This window comes from Ixodes scapularis, unplaced genomic scaffold (assembly GCF_016920785.2).
Source record: "Ixodes scapularis isolate PalLabHiFi unplaced genomic scaffold, ASM1692078v2 PGA_scaffold3__209_contigs__length_174095766, whole genome shotgun sequence".
NCBI classification, from domain to species: Eukaryota; Metazoa; Arthropoda; class Arachnida; order Ixodida; family Ixodidae; genus Ixodes; species Ixodes scapularis.
In genome coordinates, this window is record NW_024609868.1 from 88,581,976 (window position 1) to 88,600,824 (window position 18,849).

At 41.1% G+C, this 18,849-nt stretch overlaps 1 protein-coding gene across 1 annotated transcript in view; it reads right to left on the reverse strand.

Moving 5' to 3' along the window:
• Positions 1 to 259: 259 nt before the first annotated feature.
• Positions 260 to 18,849, reverse strand: part of LOC8043918 (organic cation transporter protein) — a 37,870-nt gene continuing 19,280 nt past the window's right edge. Inside the window, exons 8-11 of the mRNA XM_040223032.1 lie at positions 8,468 to 8,682; positions 5,614 to 5,795; positions 822 to 958; positions 260 to 400 (exon numbers count right to left, since the gene is read on the reverse strand). Of these exons, the coding sequence (XP_040078966.1) occupies positions 310 to 400; positions 822 to 958; positions 5,614 to 5,795; positions 8,468 to 8,682 (625 nt within the window). The 3' untranslated portion in view covers positions 260 to 309. The remainder of the gene's footprint in view (positions 401 to 821; positions 959 to 5,613; positions 5,796 to 8,467; positions 8,683 to 18,849) is intronic.

The window sequence follows — 18,849 nt, forward strand, 5'->3', positions numbered from 1 at the left end:
GCATGACGCAGGAGCGTGTGACGTCATGCTTATTGTTAGAGTGCAGAGTGTTTTTTGGGCAGGAAGACATTTTCAGCTTTGTCAATCGCCTAGTGGTGGACACACCAGATTTTTGAGGGTGTAAATATAAGATATTCCCTGCTATTAAACGATTTTATTCCGTATACTTCCCTAACCACTTTGTAATGCCCCTAAACTGTTTAAGGGAAACCTAAGGATTAGTGCTGAATCCGTACCTGACAAACAAGCCACAAGTGAATACTTAGTTGCACTACTCTAGTTTACTTATACAGAAAATTATTACAAATGTTAAGCATGGCCGTTCGTGTTTGTGCTGTCCACTTCCGAGGATCGTTCCTTCTTCAGCATCACCTCTTCAAGGGCGCCACTCTTCTTCCTTCTGAACATGTAAGGTCCACAGAAAACACAAAATATTAAATTATTATTCGGCAAAAAATAGCAAGCTGTCATACAAAATGGGTTGCGCGCTGCACGTGAGTTTTTTATATCTACAATGATAAACCAGGTTCCGTTTTATTATCGCAGAAGTATTACGTTAGGTATATCAAAAGACGTTCGTTTAGTTCAAAATAAGACAATTAGAGCGACCTAAAATAACATAAATGCACAATATATGTTATATCGCCATTAACATGAGAGATAAGAAAAAATTGTCGCAGCCAACTTGTTATTTTGTTAGAAACTACCGTATACACGTTATCAAGATTTGGAAGTTTTAGCCATCACTGCTGCATGTAATTTGGTTACTGTTCCTATCGGTACCATAATTCACAAACTAAGCAGTCTCAAGCAGACATCACCTGGCGAGCTTGACGTCTCCGATAGTGTCTGGAAGCGCCGCCTTGAAGGTTTCAGGCAGTAACAATCCCATCCCTGCGATGGCGACGCAAGCAATGCAGTCGACAGCCCTGGGTGCCCAGGGGCCCACAATTATACCCTGCATAAAATATCCCGTGTTTAATTTATTCCTCATAACTTGCGATTCGGATGTTTCGTAAAAAATGTGCCTCTTTTTTTTTTTTTTTTTTTGGGGGGGGGGGGGAAGGGTGGGGGGGGGGGGGAGTGGTAGTTATTATGTTAGGAGTGTCATACATGTGACCGGCATACCACACGTGGCCACTGATTCGTTGGAATGCGGCCCGCAGACAACCGGCTGCGGGGACCTGTTTCCATTTCTGAAGCGCTACAAATGGCCTACGCCATACTGATCTCAGGTTGCCAATATATTCACGCTTGAACGTAGCTCTCATCTTATATTGTATTCGTAAAATTTTATACTATTGTTTTTATTTGCCTTGTGCTTCGTTTTTATTTTTACTTCCCAGTTTTTTGTCTCGTTAACCACCTGTACCACAATTCCGCTACAAGGCTGCAAACACGATCTCTTTTCTCAAGGACGTACCTCGACTACACAAACCGTCGCTCACATGGAGCAACTGCCCAAGACAAAAACTAGAGTCGGCGACAGTTTAAGAGTGAAGTGTAAACTCCTCCCACCTCTTTTCACTTTAGAAGAGCGAACGCTAGACAGGAAATCGATAGCTAAATGTAGTCAGGAAAATCTGTTGCGCTAAATTTAGTGGGAAAATTCCCCCGATAACTTTAGCTGGTTCAGATATCCCGCTAAATTTAGCAAAAAAATTGACGTCACTTGACTTCAACACCAAATGAGTTTCCCCGCTAAATATAGCGGACAAAATGACGTCACAAGCTTGTGTCACGTCACGCATGAACAAATTCAGCGGCAGGAGGAAAGGAGGACGGAAGGAGGATGGGAGGAGGAGGGGGAAAGAGGAGGATGGTAGGAGGAGGAGGAGGGGCATACCCTCCCTTCCGGACCCTTCCCTCCACCGCCTCAAGAGCTGCGCTCTAGTTTCGCAACATAAAAATTCGTAAACGTCTTTAATTTTTTGCTACGTGCCTATTTTTGGCGACCTGGTCTGGCGCAGGTGATAACGGCAGTTTGCGTTTATGGGCTGTCCCCTATCAGCTCCACATGGACGAGTCCTGACGTCAGGTCTAGCTCGAACGTAAGTCACTTACAATACGGCGCTCCTCGCAAAACGACCGCTTGCATGGAGCTATTTAGTATCTGCATTACTGTACACGTCTCAAACCTCAAACTTTTCTAGGAAAACCGCATATATATATATATATATATATATATATATATATATATATATATAATTTCATTTAGTACTCTTTTTTTCCTATTCCACCCCTCACAACGGTGAAAACCTCTGCGATGCCGCATCCAGTGCGATTGAAGACTGGCTAAAACAATTTACCATAAAGCCAATCCTAATGGTCTTCTAAACACTTTATGAAGGACCTTTCTTTTTAATAAATATAATAGTCTTCCCTTAAACCCATAAACAATTATTGCACTCTTCTACATGACCTGAAATTTCTGAGTTCGTTGCATTATTCTTGATAGCTCTCTTGTGCTCGAGTAATCTTTCATTCCAGCAGCGCTTTGTCCCTCGTAGGAGAACCCACAGGCATTGAAATGTCATAGAAGGCACCAACCTGGCACTTCACAGGGGCTTCACTGTTCATTTTGAACAACCTTAAAAATGGCGTCAGCCTGCCCAACTTATGAACTTTAATAAAGATTACCTTAACGTAGAACCTATTCGCAGTCCCCATCAAATTATGCGAAAGCCTGTGGCTTTTATGCGAAAACCTGCGGAGGCGTGGCGCTGGTTGTGTGCATGTGTGAAAAGTCGGCAGAGGTCGTGTGAGGGGTTGCAAATAAAACAGGATAAAATCTACTGAGCGGTGTTTGACACGTCTGTGTTTGTCCCTTGTCCCCTTTGTCGTCCCTCGACGTAGCCTAGAATCATGTGTAACGTAAACGTTAACCGGGTCACCTCTCTATTAACCATGCGTCCTTTGATTACGTTTACGAAAGTTTCGAAAGTCCTTACATGTGACATATTTAAGATAAGGCTAAATTTGAGAACTGAATGAGTTGGTACATGCTATTTTATAATAAAAACAGCGCAAAAAACGAGATCGAGCTTATAGCTTCATCTCTTATTAAACACCGCGAAGGTATCTCGTCTGATGAAATATTTTGAATTCTGAAGAATTTAAAATATTTTAATGATTTCAATAGCATCAAGAAACTCAAATGTTATTTTATTCTATAGGAAATAAATATAATGTTACACGAAAAAAATTAAATTCGCTGGACATATTTGAATGAACTAACGTTACGTATATCTGGAAAATTCAATATTCATTATCTCAACAACCTTATCCTTATTTTCTTTATTTTTTTACTTTTAGAAATGTGTAACAGTGTTGCATCCAAACATAAGTAAAAATATATGTTGTATATGAATGGAATAAAGTTTTTATCTTGTCAGATGTACCATGTAATACGGCAATATTTGGTGCATAGTAAAATAACTTTTACTCGGCATTACTAAAACAATTAATTTTTTATTTCCACGACACAGTTTTGGCCTCGAAACAACACTGCTACAACACAACTGATAGGATGCAATCTTTCATAGCAGCCATAGAAACAAAAGAAATAAACATTTCGATATAGATTTTTAGATAGGTCATATTCATATCTTGCAACAAATAATACAATCAGCAAATCAAAATGCGTTTGGAAGAAAATCGGTTTTAAATTAGATAGAAGTTCGAAGTATTCTCTCATTAAAAAAAAAGTTTCATATGGAATATATATTATTTAGGTCTGGTAGTCGAATAACTCATTTAACCCGACTAATTGCTACACTTTAATTTATTAATTAATCGACTCATTGGTTTTGTTCATTACAATACATAGTAGTTTTTACAAAAATTAAAAATTAAATGTTTTGGTTTGGTTGAATACGAAATCAACGGTCCAATGTACTCTTTCATATTTTAAATCAACCCTGAGGAGTAGATGAGAACAGTGAAACGACACCCACACTAGCAAATCGTTACTTCAGCCGTAAAGGCAAAAAGGTTCGTAGATATTCACCTGCAATTGTAGACTCCTTTGATTGTTCACAACGGTGTCTGCTGCACTGAACGAAGACTCGCACGGCGTTGAAGTGGCTAGGACATCCATCACTTACTCTACTGTTTTGAAGTTACAAGACTTGACCCTTCAGTTTACTCTAGGTCAAAATTTCCTCCAATGTGTCCTTCATAGACGTGTACTCGTCTACGTGAGCATGATGAACGCTTTGAGTGTTTACTTTTCCTTTTTGTTATTCCGAATTTAACCGAATAACCGGTTAAAAACATTGATAGCGATTGAAGCATTATTTTATTCATCAGTTGATTAATAAATTTAATGTCCATCCTATTTTAATTTCGAATACTTATTTATTGAACATACGCTCATTGCCTGAAACCTTTATAGCAGTTAAATAAAGTGTGGAGTAGAAGTGTAACAAATTAACAATGACAATATATAAAAAAAACGATAACAAGGAAACGGCTAGGTCATAGATAATTAAAAAAATTGGTTGGTGAGAGCATTTCGGAACGAATTGGGCTAAGTCATGTCAGCAATAAACCCATGGAGGTGGTTCCTATTTAGGCTGTATGAGAAAGAATTTACGATTGAATTATGTCCTTGTTACGGTACTTTGGACTGTAACTTAATGCTAGAGGAGTGCTATCCCTTGATACCGTAAGATAAAATTATAAAATTTAATTTTGTGGAACAAACATAAGCGCGCTATTTGACGCCTCAGAGAGAGAGATGGTAAAGTTAAAGTAATTTTAAGTGGTATGTCGCTACCAGTGCAATGCTAGTCGGCCGATTCAATAGTCCATAACTTGGAAACAAAAAGTGCACCAAGCTTGCCATTGCCGCTGTCTTTCGACTTATAAATATTCCCAATAAATTTATTTTGTTGGTCAAAATTTAAAAGTTTTCTCAAAACCGCGTCTGAATTGAGATAGACATTCATTTAATATTTGTGAATGCGCTCGGCTTGAATTCGCAGGCCCCAGTCAGAGCGCATAAACCAGCTTTAACATATCTGTAGGCTTTAAACCAAAGACCCATTTCAGACAAACAAGACAACCAAATTCAACATACGTCTTCCTTCCGTTCTATATATTTGCGCTTTCATTGCACTAATGATGTGCCTGCTTCGGGAGGCACTCGTTTATGATGTCACTTAACCATGTAAAATAATCCCTAAAAAATGACAAAACGACTAGCAATATTATATTAGATTAAAATAAGCAAAGCCCCAGTTTGTGCACTTATATGATGCCGCAAGGTGAATAGACAATGAAAGTGAATAGACAATGTCCAGGTACAGTTTGAGCACAGAATAAGGGACTCGCAAAAAACCTTTTTGTGCTATGGACTGACCCTATGGTTAACCTCTCCAGCGCATGTATTATGAGTCTATTCGCGCAAATAATCGAACTTAAATTATTTGACGCCACATTGTAAAAATGAATATAGTATGTAAAAAAAAAAATCACTTAGTGGCTCTTTTGCCAAACACTTCCTTTTTTCTTCTGGTTCAATTTGTGTCAAGCACTTTTCTGTACTTAGTAATTTAAGAAACGTCATGTACTGCCTATCTTGAAGGCTGCGGTTGTCTATTTTCTTACCAGTTCCTTTGTAAATGGGGCCAAGATGGCCCCCACTCTTGAACCCATGCTCATGAATCCCGTAGCCAGTGTCCGGATTTGTGTAGGAAACAACTCTGATAACTGCACCGTGTTCACTGCATTTCCGCACAAAGCGCCAAATTTGGCACAAATAACAAAGCTCAGCTGTAGCCACCAGGGGTCTGAAATGAGTATAAATGAGATTACCAACAAGTGGCTGCAAGCAACCATTAATATTTCCGCGAATACCACTAGTGTTAAACACCCGAGGTAGACAAAGACATACAACAATATTGCAAGGACGTGAGTGCGTGCCCTATAATTTGAATACATTCTATACCTATAATTATTATGAGTGTTCAAATATGTTCAGTGTTCTTAACATTTTAATTATCAAAAACATTTTAAAAATCAAACGATATTAATACTATACCACAGGCAATTCAAAATACAGGAGGTGTTGTAGACGTTGAGTTTCTGCCGATCCCTACCATATGACTGTGCACCTAATAATATTACGTAGAGTATGATACTACTTGTTTCTTAAAAAAACAATATTTCCCGTAAATTAACAAAGATATGGAACTCGTTATAGATATCCAAGGTCATTTATTGTACAACGTAATTTACTTGTTATATATATTTAGCTTCAACAAGCATACACACTGATTTTTTCCACTAGTATTTCAATAAAAAGAGTAGCTGAACTTAGTAACGCAAAAATGGACTTGGCAGCCTAAAAATTTGTTTATAGCCATTCTGTAGCTGTCCGGGGTATTACTTTTTTTTAGAAGAGCTTGCATAAAACTTGCAACGAAAGCAGTGCACCCGTAGTAAAAGTAATTAATGAAATCTACAAACGTATTCTAAACCCACGTTTCAATCTGACCGAAACTTAATATCGTTCATTTGAAGAAAATTAATGTCCAACACTAAATGTAGGCGCATTCTGAGCTTTTGTCAACATAATCATCTTTAACTGAGCTTCCGCTTGACTTGAAAAAATTTTGAGGTTGAAAAGCATCAGCTTAAAATATTCAACCGAGACCGGGGACGTCTTTCAAGACCGAGGCGTAAAATCACGTTAAACAACTTATCGTCCAAAATACTGCTTCCGATGTTTTGTAGATTTAACAAATATCATTCAAAAATTTAATTCTCAAGGGCAAAAAAAAAAAAAAGACGAAACAAAAGGAATCACTTTGTAAAATAAGGCTTAAAAATATACACCTCATGGCTTCCGGGATGCTGACCGGCGTTATGTGTAAGCTTCAGACTTGTCATTGTTTTGGCCTAAATTAAGGGGTAGACCTTCCCATCAAATTAGTTAGCAACATGACGCACCTGCTCATAGTGATGTTGTAATATAGTTGTAATATAAAACATCGGATTATTTTAATTGGAACAAAACACCGCACAGCTGTGATTACAGGGCTGTATAACTCGAGACCGCGCGGCATAAGGACGACGAGGGGAGAGCGCGTGACACGAGAGCTTCGCGACACGAGTGCGCGCAACCCGGTGAGCGCGCATCACGAAAGCGCATGCGCGCGTTGTATAAGGTGTCGACTCTGGAGGATGATATTCGCGACTAAACAGACCTCTAAGCCGTTGTAACGCTGTGGTCACCATTGGTTAAAGAAGGCAGCATTCAAGATGCCGCGTTTTGTTGACTCAACGAAATTGCTAAAAAAGATCAGTGCTTTTTTCTTTGTTTAAACGGTGGTTTTAGTTTTTTTTTGCGTATGTTGATATCGTGTATGTTAAAAAGAAATCTTGTCTTTTATTCTAATCAGCCAGAACTGATTCAGGAGGTATTCATGGCTGATTACAAGCAAGAATAGAAATGTACCCAAATGTATGGCCATCAGCAGACTTTGATGCTGCAGCTACAAAACATACACCAATTTGGCTATTATTAGCATATTATACCAACCCTGTCACGGCACTCGCAAGTTGAAACAAAAGCAGAAGGACAAAATGGTGCTGTAGAAAATGGTCCCGAACAGTGTTGCGCGCGGAGATGAAACTTAGAGGCTATAGGCGGATTGGACCATCCTTTCAACGCGCCGTACTAGTTGGTTGTGAATTGTACAATTGTACAAAGTTGCGATAGTAAGATTTAACTTGCTTTCGCAAGTTAAAAACGTTTTTTCTTCACGATGGTGTAACACACCCATCGGTCCTGGTAGTGCTCTCGTGGCGCGCCCTCAATTGCTTACGAGTGCTCCTCTCGCGCGCTCTTTAGGCAAGCGCTTTCGTGTTGCGTGCTCTCCCGTCGGCACCCTCCCGTCGTGCGCTCCCGAGGCGCTCTGCCGTGATTACAGTTACAGACTGCTATGAAAGAATGTTCATAGAAGTGTGACGGAGGTTGCCCGCAGCCAGGAAATTATATTATAAGAAAGGGACGCAAAGAGTCGCAGCTGACAGATTTGCTTTCTACCTACGAGTAATTTTCACGCGCACAGTAAAGTGCTTATTAGAAAAGGGACATGAAAGACTAAGTTAACCAATTTTCTGTCCACGCGTCCTGATACGTATTACTATACAGTCTGTGAAAGGGACGCTAAGGTTTCATCTAACGGAGTTGCCTACCAAATGTGACTGCAGTGCAACTCAATACCTTAGAAAATTATATTTTGAGGGGGACGCAACGGTCGCAGCCAACTAAGCCGCTTTCCAATATGAATTTTTTATTTTTTTATTTTAAGATCGCACAGTTTTTTTTATACATGTTTGAGCATTGATTAGTTTGCGGTTGCTCTGCGGGTTATTTCCATACTAAAAAAAAATAAAATATGTTTGCGTCCATAAAATGCGTGTATATCCCGGCACGACTTTTGAAAGCGCTTACCTTTCGGTAGAAATATTGCGCTCAGCGAGCAAAGTGCTGTGAAACCATAGAGAACGACGTAGGACGTTCTTCGCTTCATGTAATTCACAAAAAGCACTCCGATGATTCGTACAGGAAATTCCATCGCGGCCATCAAAAGGAAGCTCACGTACGGATTGCTGCCTATTAGTATGCTCGAGTACGTCAGGTTGTAGTAAATCAGGATGTCAAGGAGCCTGCATAAAAGTTGCAGCTTAAGTTCAAGTGGTACATAATATTCATATTACCTGTAGTACCTAGATACTAGAACATGACACAGAAGTATGGGATTATAGAATAAGATGTATCTAAGGAAATACAAGGGGCGATGAATAAGTTTTGCCTCCTAGGCTCTACTGTGTTTATTGATCAACGAAATTGAAAGATGTTCCATTCAAATGAAAGTTTAACATGTCCTTTATCCCCGGAGCACATAACCGTATCAATATGGTCCACACAGGTGGCGAGGCACTTCCGCTACCGGTGCACAACACTCCGCATGCCGTCGTAGATGGTTGAGGGCAGCAGTTGATGAGACCAACGAGGCGCTGGAGGCGCTTCAGTTATAGGTGTTTTGCCTTATTTAACTTTCAACCCTGATCGTACCATGAGACTTTTGGCTGTTTCCCAAGATAAAGGTTAATCTAAAGGGTGCACGTTTTGCGTCCGACAACGAGGTTACTGATGCAGAGCGCCGTTTGTAACAACAGCCGCCCTCAATCATCTACGACGAAATGCGGAAAGTAGTGCATGGGTAGCGGAAGTGCACAGCCGCAGGTGGAGACTTCATTTATATACTCCTGGTAAAGAAGAGATTCCAAACGTTTACTCGAATGGCATATCTTCGTCCATAGTAAAAATTTGTTTTAAAACGGTTGAGGCACACATCCAGATGCTATGAAACAGTAAGCACACTGAGTTACGAAAGAAATGTAACGAATCACGTGACGAGAAAAGAGAAGGTCACAACCATAACGTAAAATACTTTACTAGGAAAATACATTCCACTCCGCTCATTTACATTAGACGGCGTGCTTACAGCAACCCATCCTGCCGTGGTAGCGTGAACATCCCGCTTCCGAGACAACTTCTGTGCGTCGCGTTCTTCACGCTGTAGCGCTTTTTCACTACGCGGATTCACTAATACTGCATAAACATCTGTTTTCACTGCCGAGAACGCCGTCCACTATGATATCTGGTGGTAGTAACCGCTCTAAATTAAAAAGAAAAAAAAAACAATGTCGGCGCGCGTTTATTTTTTTCTAGAACCCAAAAGCCGTTGGCAAAATGGCGGCTAAATTGTTTCGGTGTAAGAAGTATTCTGTAGTAAGGTATTTGATAACGTGCAGGGCTTGTGAGGGGCTCATTTTGAAAGTATCACCTGGTAGAAGGAAGGATAACGAGCGAGCCAAGAGAACGAAACACATTTCAGAGTCATCAATGAAGAACGGTAAATAAATCTCGTCTGTGGACCTTTCTATGTAAGGCCAAAAATTCGGTATAGTGCCACCTTTTTGCTATAAGCCAGCAACATGACAGGGGCGCATCGACAGGTATTTGAACCAACGAAGTAGGAATCCGTAGAGCTCATTTCCATACGTATCTATCGAGGTGGCTAATACACAAGTGAGAGGGTTAGGGGCTGTGTGTTAATAAGCGAAGTAAACTATTTGAGCCGAAAGATGTGAGCAATTTCGCACATACTTTCGACTAATGAAATTTGAAGAGTGGAGTGCGTGACCTTCAATACCTGCGGCGCAACCTAGAGGCAACTGGGAATTGAAATATACTGCAGGGTTAAGATAGGGACTACGAGGGCATGTAAGACGGAATATGCGCTCTCTCTTGTGGCACCCTTTCCATCCTGTAGTTTTATCAGTTCCTAGTTGCCTCTAAGTAGCTCAGCATGAATCGTTGGCCACGCGCTCTGCTGTTCGCATTTCGTTCCTCCTCAAAAGGACATTCCTTTCAGAACGTTCTAAGTCCACACAGAATTTGATGTTTGATAGCACTAAAATAAATAAAAGGATTTTTTACCGCTTTGTGAAACGTCCTGAGAGATTAGCGTTCTTCCTATACATATTTCATTCATGCCTCTTTGTTTTTGAATGCTTAGACACTATATCTGGCCTATATAGGTGCAACAGTTTTAATGAAGGTATCGGTGTCACCACCTAAAACCCAAATTAATTAAACTTCCGGTCACTAAAAAAACCCACATATATTGAGTTTGTAGGTTCAGAATAATTTTAGTTTATTCGAGTTTTAAATCACTGAAATTGTTCCTCGTTACAGTTTGAAGGAAAACGAGTTGTGTCAACCATTTTAGAATTATGCAGCATAGCAAGCAAATTGAATTTGAGTTTTATAACAGCTGTCTAAGAATCTCGATAAGGACATCGTTTTTAACCTTGTTATACAATCTTTCGCGATTGTTAAATAAAACTGGTCAACAGTCTAGAACGTTCCAGGAGAAAACAGCGCCAAAAAGACACAGGATAAAAACATAGAGGAAACAAACAGCGCTGACTCACGACTTCGTTTGTTTTTTCTTCTTCAAGACATACAGGCGATGGAGTGGGGAAAAAAGAACGACTTATTCAGAGCAGTACACTTCTTCGGCCAGTCATTGGAAAAATAATTAAAAGTAAATATAATAAAAACAAACTGTTACAATATCTAATACATTTTAAAACTGTAGGAACTACACCCAAACGTTCACATATACGTTATCTTATATAACATAACTATCATATGATGTATAACTTCATTATGCGTTATAACTAAATGTTCCCTAGAGCAATCATCAGGACCGTTTAGACGGATGTAATATGCCTAATACATTTCCCTATTACAATTTTTGCGGTGTCTTGCCAATATTCCAATATGTTTAAACAGAGGTGCACAACCATATATCTATTGGAATGAACTGGCAGGTGACCCGATAGAAAGTGTTCCCTTGCTCGAACGTTTATGCACCGACCTGTCTGTCCTATGTATGCCTTACCGCAAGAAAGCGGAATTTTATACACAGCTGTGACTGTGCATGCGGCATATTTGAAACGATATTTGATTTCACGCACCACACGATACCATCTTGCTTTCTACATCGCATCACACAATGGAGACAATTTAAACGGGTCCGAAAAGCCCACAGAAACCTTTTATTTATCCGCCACCTTCTTAATCTATGAAATGAAAGAGGTTATGAAGATAAGGTATTACCACTCGTCGGGATGTAGGGTTGCACCTAGCGTTGTCAGAAGTACCAAGCGTTTATCTGGAATTAGTTAAAAGCGATTCTACTACCCCTCTTATCACATCCTTTGCGAATCCCGTTGAAATCAGCCTGTTCATCTGAATAAAAAAGCTATTGGAGTTTTTATCAAGACATTTCATTAAAGATGCTCTCAGATATGATTTGTCAAATTCATCTCTGTACAATCTTAGAGTCCGTAATCATAGCTAAAAATATAGTTTTTTGTCGTCAGTTCGAAAGCCCAGCATACATGATTCTGTTCTAGGTTCAACTTTAAGTCCAGGTAGTGCAAGGCGTTTTAATGCGGAACTTCGAAAGTAAACTTTCGACCTCCAGAGCTCTCCCCAAAATGTTCAATAAATGGGAAACCACCTCTACACTTCTTTTCAGCCTGCTTAGATAAGATTGCCCGATAATCATCCACGTATTTGAATATTCTCAATACCTGTTTGTCCAGCATTTTTGTTTTTGTACCATCCCATCCAGCGAGGTAGATATCACTTAACGCGGGAGCAACGCTAGACCCAATACATATTCGAGATTTTCGTAAATACAGGTTGCCCTGAAAGGGGATAATAGCTGAATTAAAATAAAAGCGGAGATCTAAGAACATCTCCACTAAAAGCCAATTGATTTATGGAAGGCCACCAAGTCATTCAAATCCCTTCAAGTTTCACCTCTCGAATGAGGCCCTCACGGGGAATATAATATAAAAAATACCCCACATCAATCGTAACCATGTTTTAAGTACCAGTGCAGACGACGACAAGGAAGGGAAGGAGAACGTCTCAAACGTTCTCCTTCTCCTTCTTTTTCTTGTCGTCTCCTGTCAATACCTCAGACTCGGGTTTTTCACAAAAATATTCCATCTATGCTAAGTTAATTCATATTTTAATGACTGTCGGTTTACCCTGCTGGTTGCGGGTAATCAAGCTTGAAAACAGTGAAAACAGTGCAAACCTGTAAAGGAGACATGAAAGAAATTAACGAGAAGTTTCAAAACCCAGAAGAGACGACAGAATACATTGTCGATCAAATGGTTGACATCGAAAATGGAATCTGCAGGAACAACTTGATAGTACACAGGCTACCAGAAGCGAATAAAGGAAAGTGATGATGACCTGAAACTGAAGGTGATGAATAAAATTTTCGAGATTAAACTCGGCGTTCAAGTTATGTCTTTCAAAAGAAACTACAAACTACGGTACAAACGAAACCAAACATGTAGGCCGGTCATAATAAAGATATTTAGTAATAATAACAAACTTGCTGCGCTAAAGAGCTACAGAAAGTTAAAAGGAACGATCATCACTATCCGCAGTGATTATACCATGGAAACTGAAGTAAAGCAAAAAATGTATGATACAGCGCCGCGGTGAATAGGGCAGAGGAGGATTACGTGTTTCTAATTCGTGACAAACTTAAGATCAACAACCAGATGTATGATTGGGACCTGAAGCAGGATCAACGTGTTCCCGTATGAAACCGCAGTAATAGGCGTGAATGACATAACAAGCAAGGGCATGCACCAGCCGAACTAAGAGTCAACAACCTAAACGTCCAAAGTATATGTTAAATAGAGTTGTGGACCCCGAAAGCATATTGCTGTGTCACGCACCGCATACAGTTATTTTGACCGAAACATGGCTACGTTGGATGTAACGGGGAATAAGGAAGGATAGGGATCTCAGGGAGGTGTCGCTATTGTTGTAAGGGTTGATTTGCATTGTGTTGTCTTGGAGCATTGTGTAAACGAGATATATATATTTTTTTGTAAAAATAGCGTATGGTTATTTATATTTTCTTTTTGTCGCGGCATATTATGCTCAAAACAACCCCGTTAGTTTTTTTTTCAGAGTTAGATGTCATTTTACATACACATGATGGTAATAAAAATAGACTAATCTTGGCATGCGATTTTAGTTTGACTTACGTCGATTGTAAACTCTTGCAAACTGATTGTACAGACAAAGTAAATGGTGAAAAGATGATCTAAATTGCTTTCAGCCACAGCATTACGCAAATAGTTAAAGATTTCACTAGAGTAACTGATACTTCTCATTCTGTGCTGGACATACTTTGTTTCAGTGAAAATATATTAGTGAGTACAAGGTATCTGTGTTTGATAGCATATTTGATCATAAAATGGTTTTGTTGTCTTTAGACTATGGTAAAAAGGTTGCGGCTTTTTTCCGCGCAAGTTCACTTAATAAATTTTGAGAGTGCCGATGACACAATCATCATTGCCCATCTAGAAGTATCGTTCAATTCGATCGAATTATTATGTAGCAGTGGTGATGTACCGAGTGCATGGAATTACTTCAAGGAGACAGTTTCCTCTTGCATTATTAAATACGTACCCAACAAACTGAAAAAAACGACAAAGAGGCATAATCCTTTGCATAACAAGAAATATAATTTAAAATAAACAAAGATTCAAAATAGGTAATAAAAAAGAGTAGTATAAATGTTAATATGCGGCAACCAAGTCAACAACTCAAACAGATGGTGAAAACGTAAAAACAAAATTACTTTTTAGTAACGCTTCACGACTTCCTAATAAATAACCCCAAACATTTCTGGGGATATTCGAACCCAAAGAGAGATCGTTGAAAAAACCACCCTGAACGGAAAAGTAGTAACAGACAGCAGCGTTTTAGCAGATAGCCTTAACCTTTTTCTTCAGTCAGTATTCACGCGCGAGACAGCACACAATAATCTAGAAAACAGGACGAAAGAATGACAGGGTAGAAGGCGCCGAGTGGAAGTAATATCCACCAACACACTGTTTAGAAACAAGCCAACGTTTTCGCTCGGACCGGATGTGGGCACTGTGCGTGCTCAGAAACCAGATTCGCCTGATGCGAACCCTCTGCGCATGCGCAGTAGCGCCACCAGCGCCACCGCAGTGCCGTGACGTCTGAAAGTTGAGTTGGTCTATAGAAGCAAGCTCTGAAATAGATCGATGGAACGATACCATTCTCCCCATGCCCGAGTTAGTAATAACAAAAGAAGGAATTCAAAGCTGCAAGACCTCGACACAAAGAAAGCGTGCGGCCCAGATAAGATACCTACTATTTGTTTCAAAAAGTACTTTAATTTGATGTCGTTTTATTTAAATTGCTTTATTGTAAGTTTATTACAGTCATTGTGACTTCCCTTAGATCGGTGGTGTGCACGCGTTGTCCCAATCTGTAAAACGGACGATAAACTGACCCATAACCTCCACTATACTCACAACGCCAAAGCCTGGCAGTTCAACGACGGAGCCACAAAGTGCCCAGTCGCAGATTTGGAGCGCCAGGCTCTGGTAGCACAGAGCATCAAAGAGCCATTTCTCGGGAAACCCGGACGTCAGCGCAGAGCTCTTGCAGCGGCGAGGACCCGAAAAAACAAACGCAGCGTTTCGCCGCTGCCGCAGCGTCTCGCAGCAGCGGCGATACGCTGCGTTTCGGCGTCTCGCGGCTGCGGGGCGCCAGTCACGTGGCTCTCCTCTCATCTGACGTCTGCCGCACCACTTTTTCGATTCCGGCGGCTACTTCTCGTGGCGATATGCCAGGCTTTGTCACTTTATAGGAGCCTATGACTTACCATAGGCAATAGACACATTTCGAAAGTCACGTGCCGATAATTAGAATGTCGGCACCTCTGCATAATGGTGGAACAACTTATATCGTGGAAAGTGCAAGTAATTCAATAAAACAGCTAACGTTGGAGCACCCCCAACGCCAAAAGCCGGTAGATCAATCAAACGGCGTCGAAAGTGCAACTTACTGCGCTCATCATCCTTTTCTGCCGGTGTGTTTTTGCCTTCTAATCCAACCCAATACAAACTGTGCAGTGACGTTGCGGTTTTAGTCGGCCATTTCATAGGAATTCCACTGCTGCCAAGAAAGGGCAGTTTTTCGAGAAGGGTCTATTACAGACTAACTTCTTTAAAATCTTTAGCATGTAACGTCACGGAACATATAATAGCAAAACATATTTTATCACCTTGAAGCCAATAAATTGCTTAATTCCAAACCACATGGACTCCAGTCTGTGCTATCAACAATAGCACAACTGGTTGAAATAACTCAAACATTGCGTCTACCCTTAATGACAGACAACAAGTTGATGCTATTTCTATAAACTTTTCTAAAGCTTTCAGTCGGGTGCCAAACTGGAAACATATGTAAAAGCTCAAAACCTTCGAAAATCACCCAATGATTATCAACTGGATAGATTGATACCTATAACTAATCGAAGTCAAAATGTTGAAATTAACGGACAGGTCTCAAACCCCCTTTACTTATTAACTTTTCCCGGTCCATTGTATTTATATTTACCTTACGTCACCTATATATATATATATATATATATATATATATATATATATATATATATATATATATATATATATATATATATATATATATATATATATATATATATATATATATATATATATATATATATATATATATATATATAAGTCAGAGATCCGAACTTACGGAGTTGCTCTTCTATGAGTTTATTTTAGGTATTACGAAAGTTTCGCCGAGAGGCTCGGCTTCGTCAGGAGATGGCATACATGTCCACACTTGTATGCCATCTCCTGACGAAGCCAAGCCTCTCGGCGAAACTTTCGTAATACATATAAGAAACTCCTAACATAGAAACTTCGCTGGTACGGATCTCTGACGTATTACATTTTCCCGGTCCATTGTTCTTTAACTACTCTGCCTCACCTATATATATATATATATATATATATATATATATATATATATATATATATATATGCAACACGGGCACTTCACACCATCGTACGTGGTCTCCTATATATATATATATATATATATATATATATATGCAACACGGGCACTTCACACCATCGTACGTGGTCTCCGAGGAGGATATAAACGAACATATGCAGATCAATGAACCGTACTTATTCCAATTAATCAAAGAATCAAAGTTTTCAGGAACCTGCCGAAAGCCAAATCCTGGCTCCGCCGTTATTTTGGCTTTCGGCGGGTTCCTGAAAACTCTGATTCTTTGATTAATTGGATTAAGTACGGTTCATTGATCTGCATATGTTCGTTTATATATATATATATACACATGAAAAATAAAGACTATTATTATATATATATAAATGATATAGTACACGGACTCCAGCAGATATTCAAATCAGGCTCTTCGCACATGATTTCATTATTTATTAAACCATTAATTCAATTTATCAAGAAACTTCGTTAAATAAATATATGGACCATATAAAAGGATGATGCAATGAATATGATATGAAAATAAACTACTCCAAGTCCGCATGCCGCCGTATTACCAAAAAACGAAGCGCATTTAGTAAATACTACATTAGTGTTACAAAATTGAGCAGTATGCAGTACTTTAAGTACTTCGGTGTAACTTTTTCTAGAGACTTAACCTGGACTTGACAAATCGACACCATCTGCGCATTGGCAGATTAAACTTTTTGTTTTCTCAGGCATAAATTGTTGTTGTTGTTGTTAAGACGTTTATTGAACCAAGGGATTACACCAGGAACAGAGGTCCGGTGCGACGCGGTCGCAGCCATGGCGTGGCGTCTAAGTCCCTAGATGAAAAGGGGGAAGGGGGATGAGGGTTACATCGAAGTTGCTAGCCCGATTCGCGACACAAAGTCGAGGAGCGAGGTCAGGATTCATGTTCGGCGCTCGCAGTCACCGGGGGGGTGCACCCAGTCATCATAGCAAGTCGGGCGTTCATCGTCGGGCAGAAAGGACCAGGCTGCGGTGCGGTGTGCTGCCAATGCTGCGCAGCGCCAAATTAAATGATGAAGCCTGGGTAAGGACTCCGGGTCCTTGCAGCGCTGGCAGCTGGGGTCCGGGGTAGGATAATATGGATCAGCTTTTCGCTTGCGGTTGGCGTCAAACTGAAGCAGATAGGACGTGAGGGCCCCTCCGGTACGGATCCGACTTAGGAGCACTATCTGCAATCGCCGGAAGACCCCGCCGGGGATCGGGAACTGCTCCGGGGTCCAGGAAGAAGCGAGGCGGCGTCTCCATTGTTGTTTGAGGAGGCGCATCTCTTCATCAGGATCGTAGGCGGCCTCATCTGCGGCTGAGTCAGGAGACGGCGGCAGCGAGAGGGAGGTGGGAGACTGCGAGGAGGGGGCAAGTTGAGGTTTATTCATCTCCTCTATCGCGGCTCCGTGGGCCCGCTCGTTACCGGCGACGCCCGCGTGCCCTGGTATCCAGCGGATACGTGTGCGGATGGCGTAGTTCCGGTGTAGGCCGAGGGCAGTCTGGAAGATGCCTGAGACTGTGGGGCTGTGTGTCAGTTGTTGCTTCTTAAGGGCACGGATGACGTAATGGGAGTCCGTATAGATCGTGAGAGTGCCGTCACGAGGCGCGAGGTCGGGCGCCTCACGCGCATGGATTTCGTGAGTCCGGAGTGCGAGGAGCACAGCACGCGCCTCGGCAAGTTCCGGAGAGGAAGGTGAGTTGTAGGTCTTGGTGTACACGGAGGGGGAATCGAGGGACGTCGGGTGTGGGTGAGAGAAAACTGCAGCCACCGCAGATGCGCCGGAGCTGTGGCAAGCCGCGTCGGTATAAGCTATAGTGTTGGACGAATCCTGAAGAAGACGGTTCAGCTCAGCGTGGTGTTGTCGAACGTAATGTTCTCGTCTCTGCGCATGGCGTTTGCTATTCATGTTAAGAGGAAGTGGACTGGAGTGTTGTGCGAGATCGATCAGTTCCCAGGGTGGCTTGGCGGGGGGGAGGTCGTTGTCGGTGGAGACAGCGACTCCGAGGTAGCGTGCTATCGCGCGGTCTTGAGGTGTATGCTGAAGGCCGGCGGCATGCAGCTCGATCTGCTTCTCTAGGGTGTCTTTGAGATCAATGAGGTGAAGGCATTTCCGGACTTCGGCGATGCGTGTGATGCGAGGAAGTCCGAGGATGGTACGGCGGGCCTCGTTGTAAAGGGTATTGAGCTTATCCCAATGTGTGCGCTTGAGGCGGTAAAAACAGGCCGCTTAGACGACTTTCGATACGACGACTGAGGTGACGAGGAGCTTGGCAATGCGTTCGCCTGCGCCACCGAGCCGATGCGAGATGCGTCG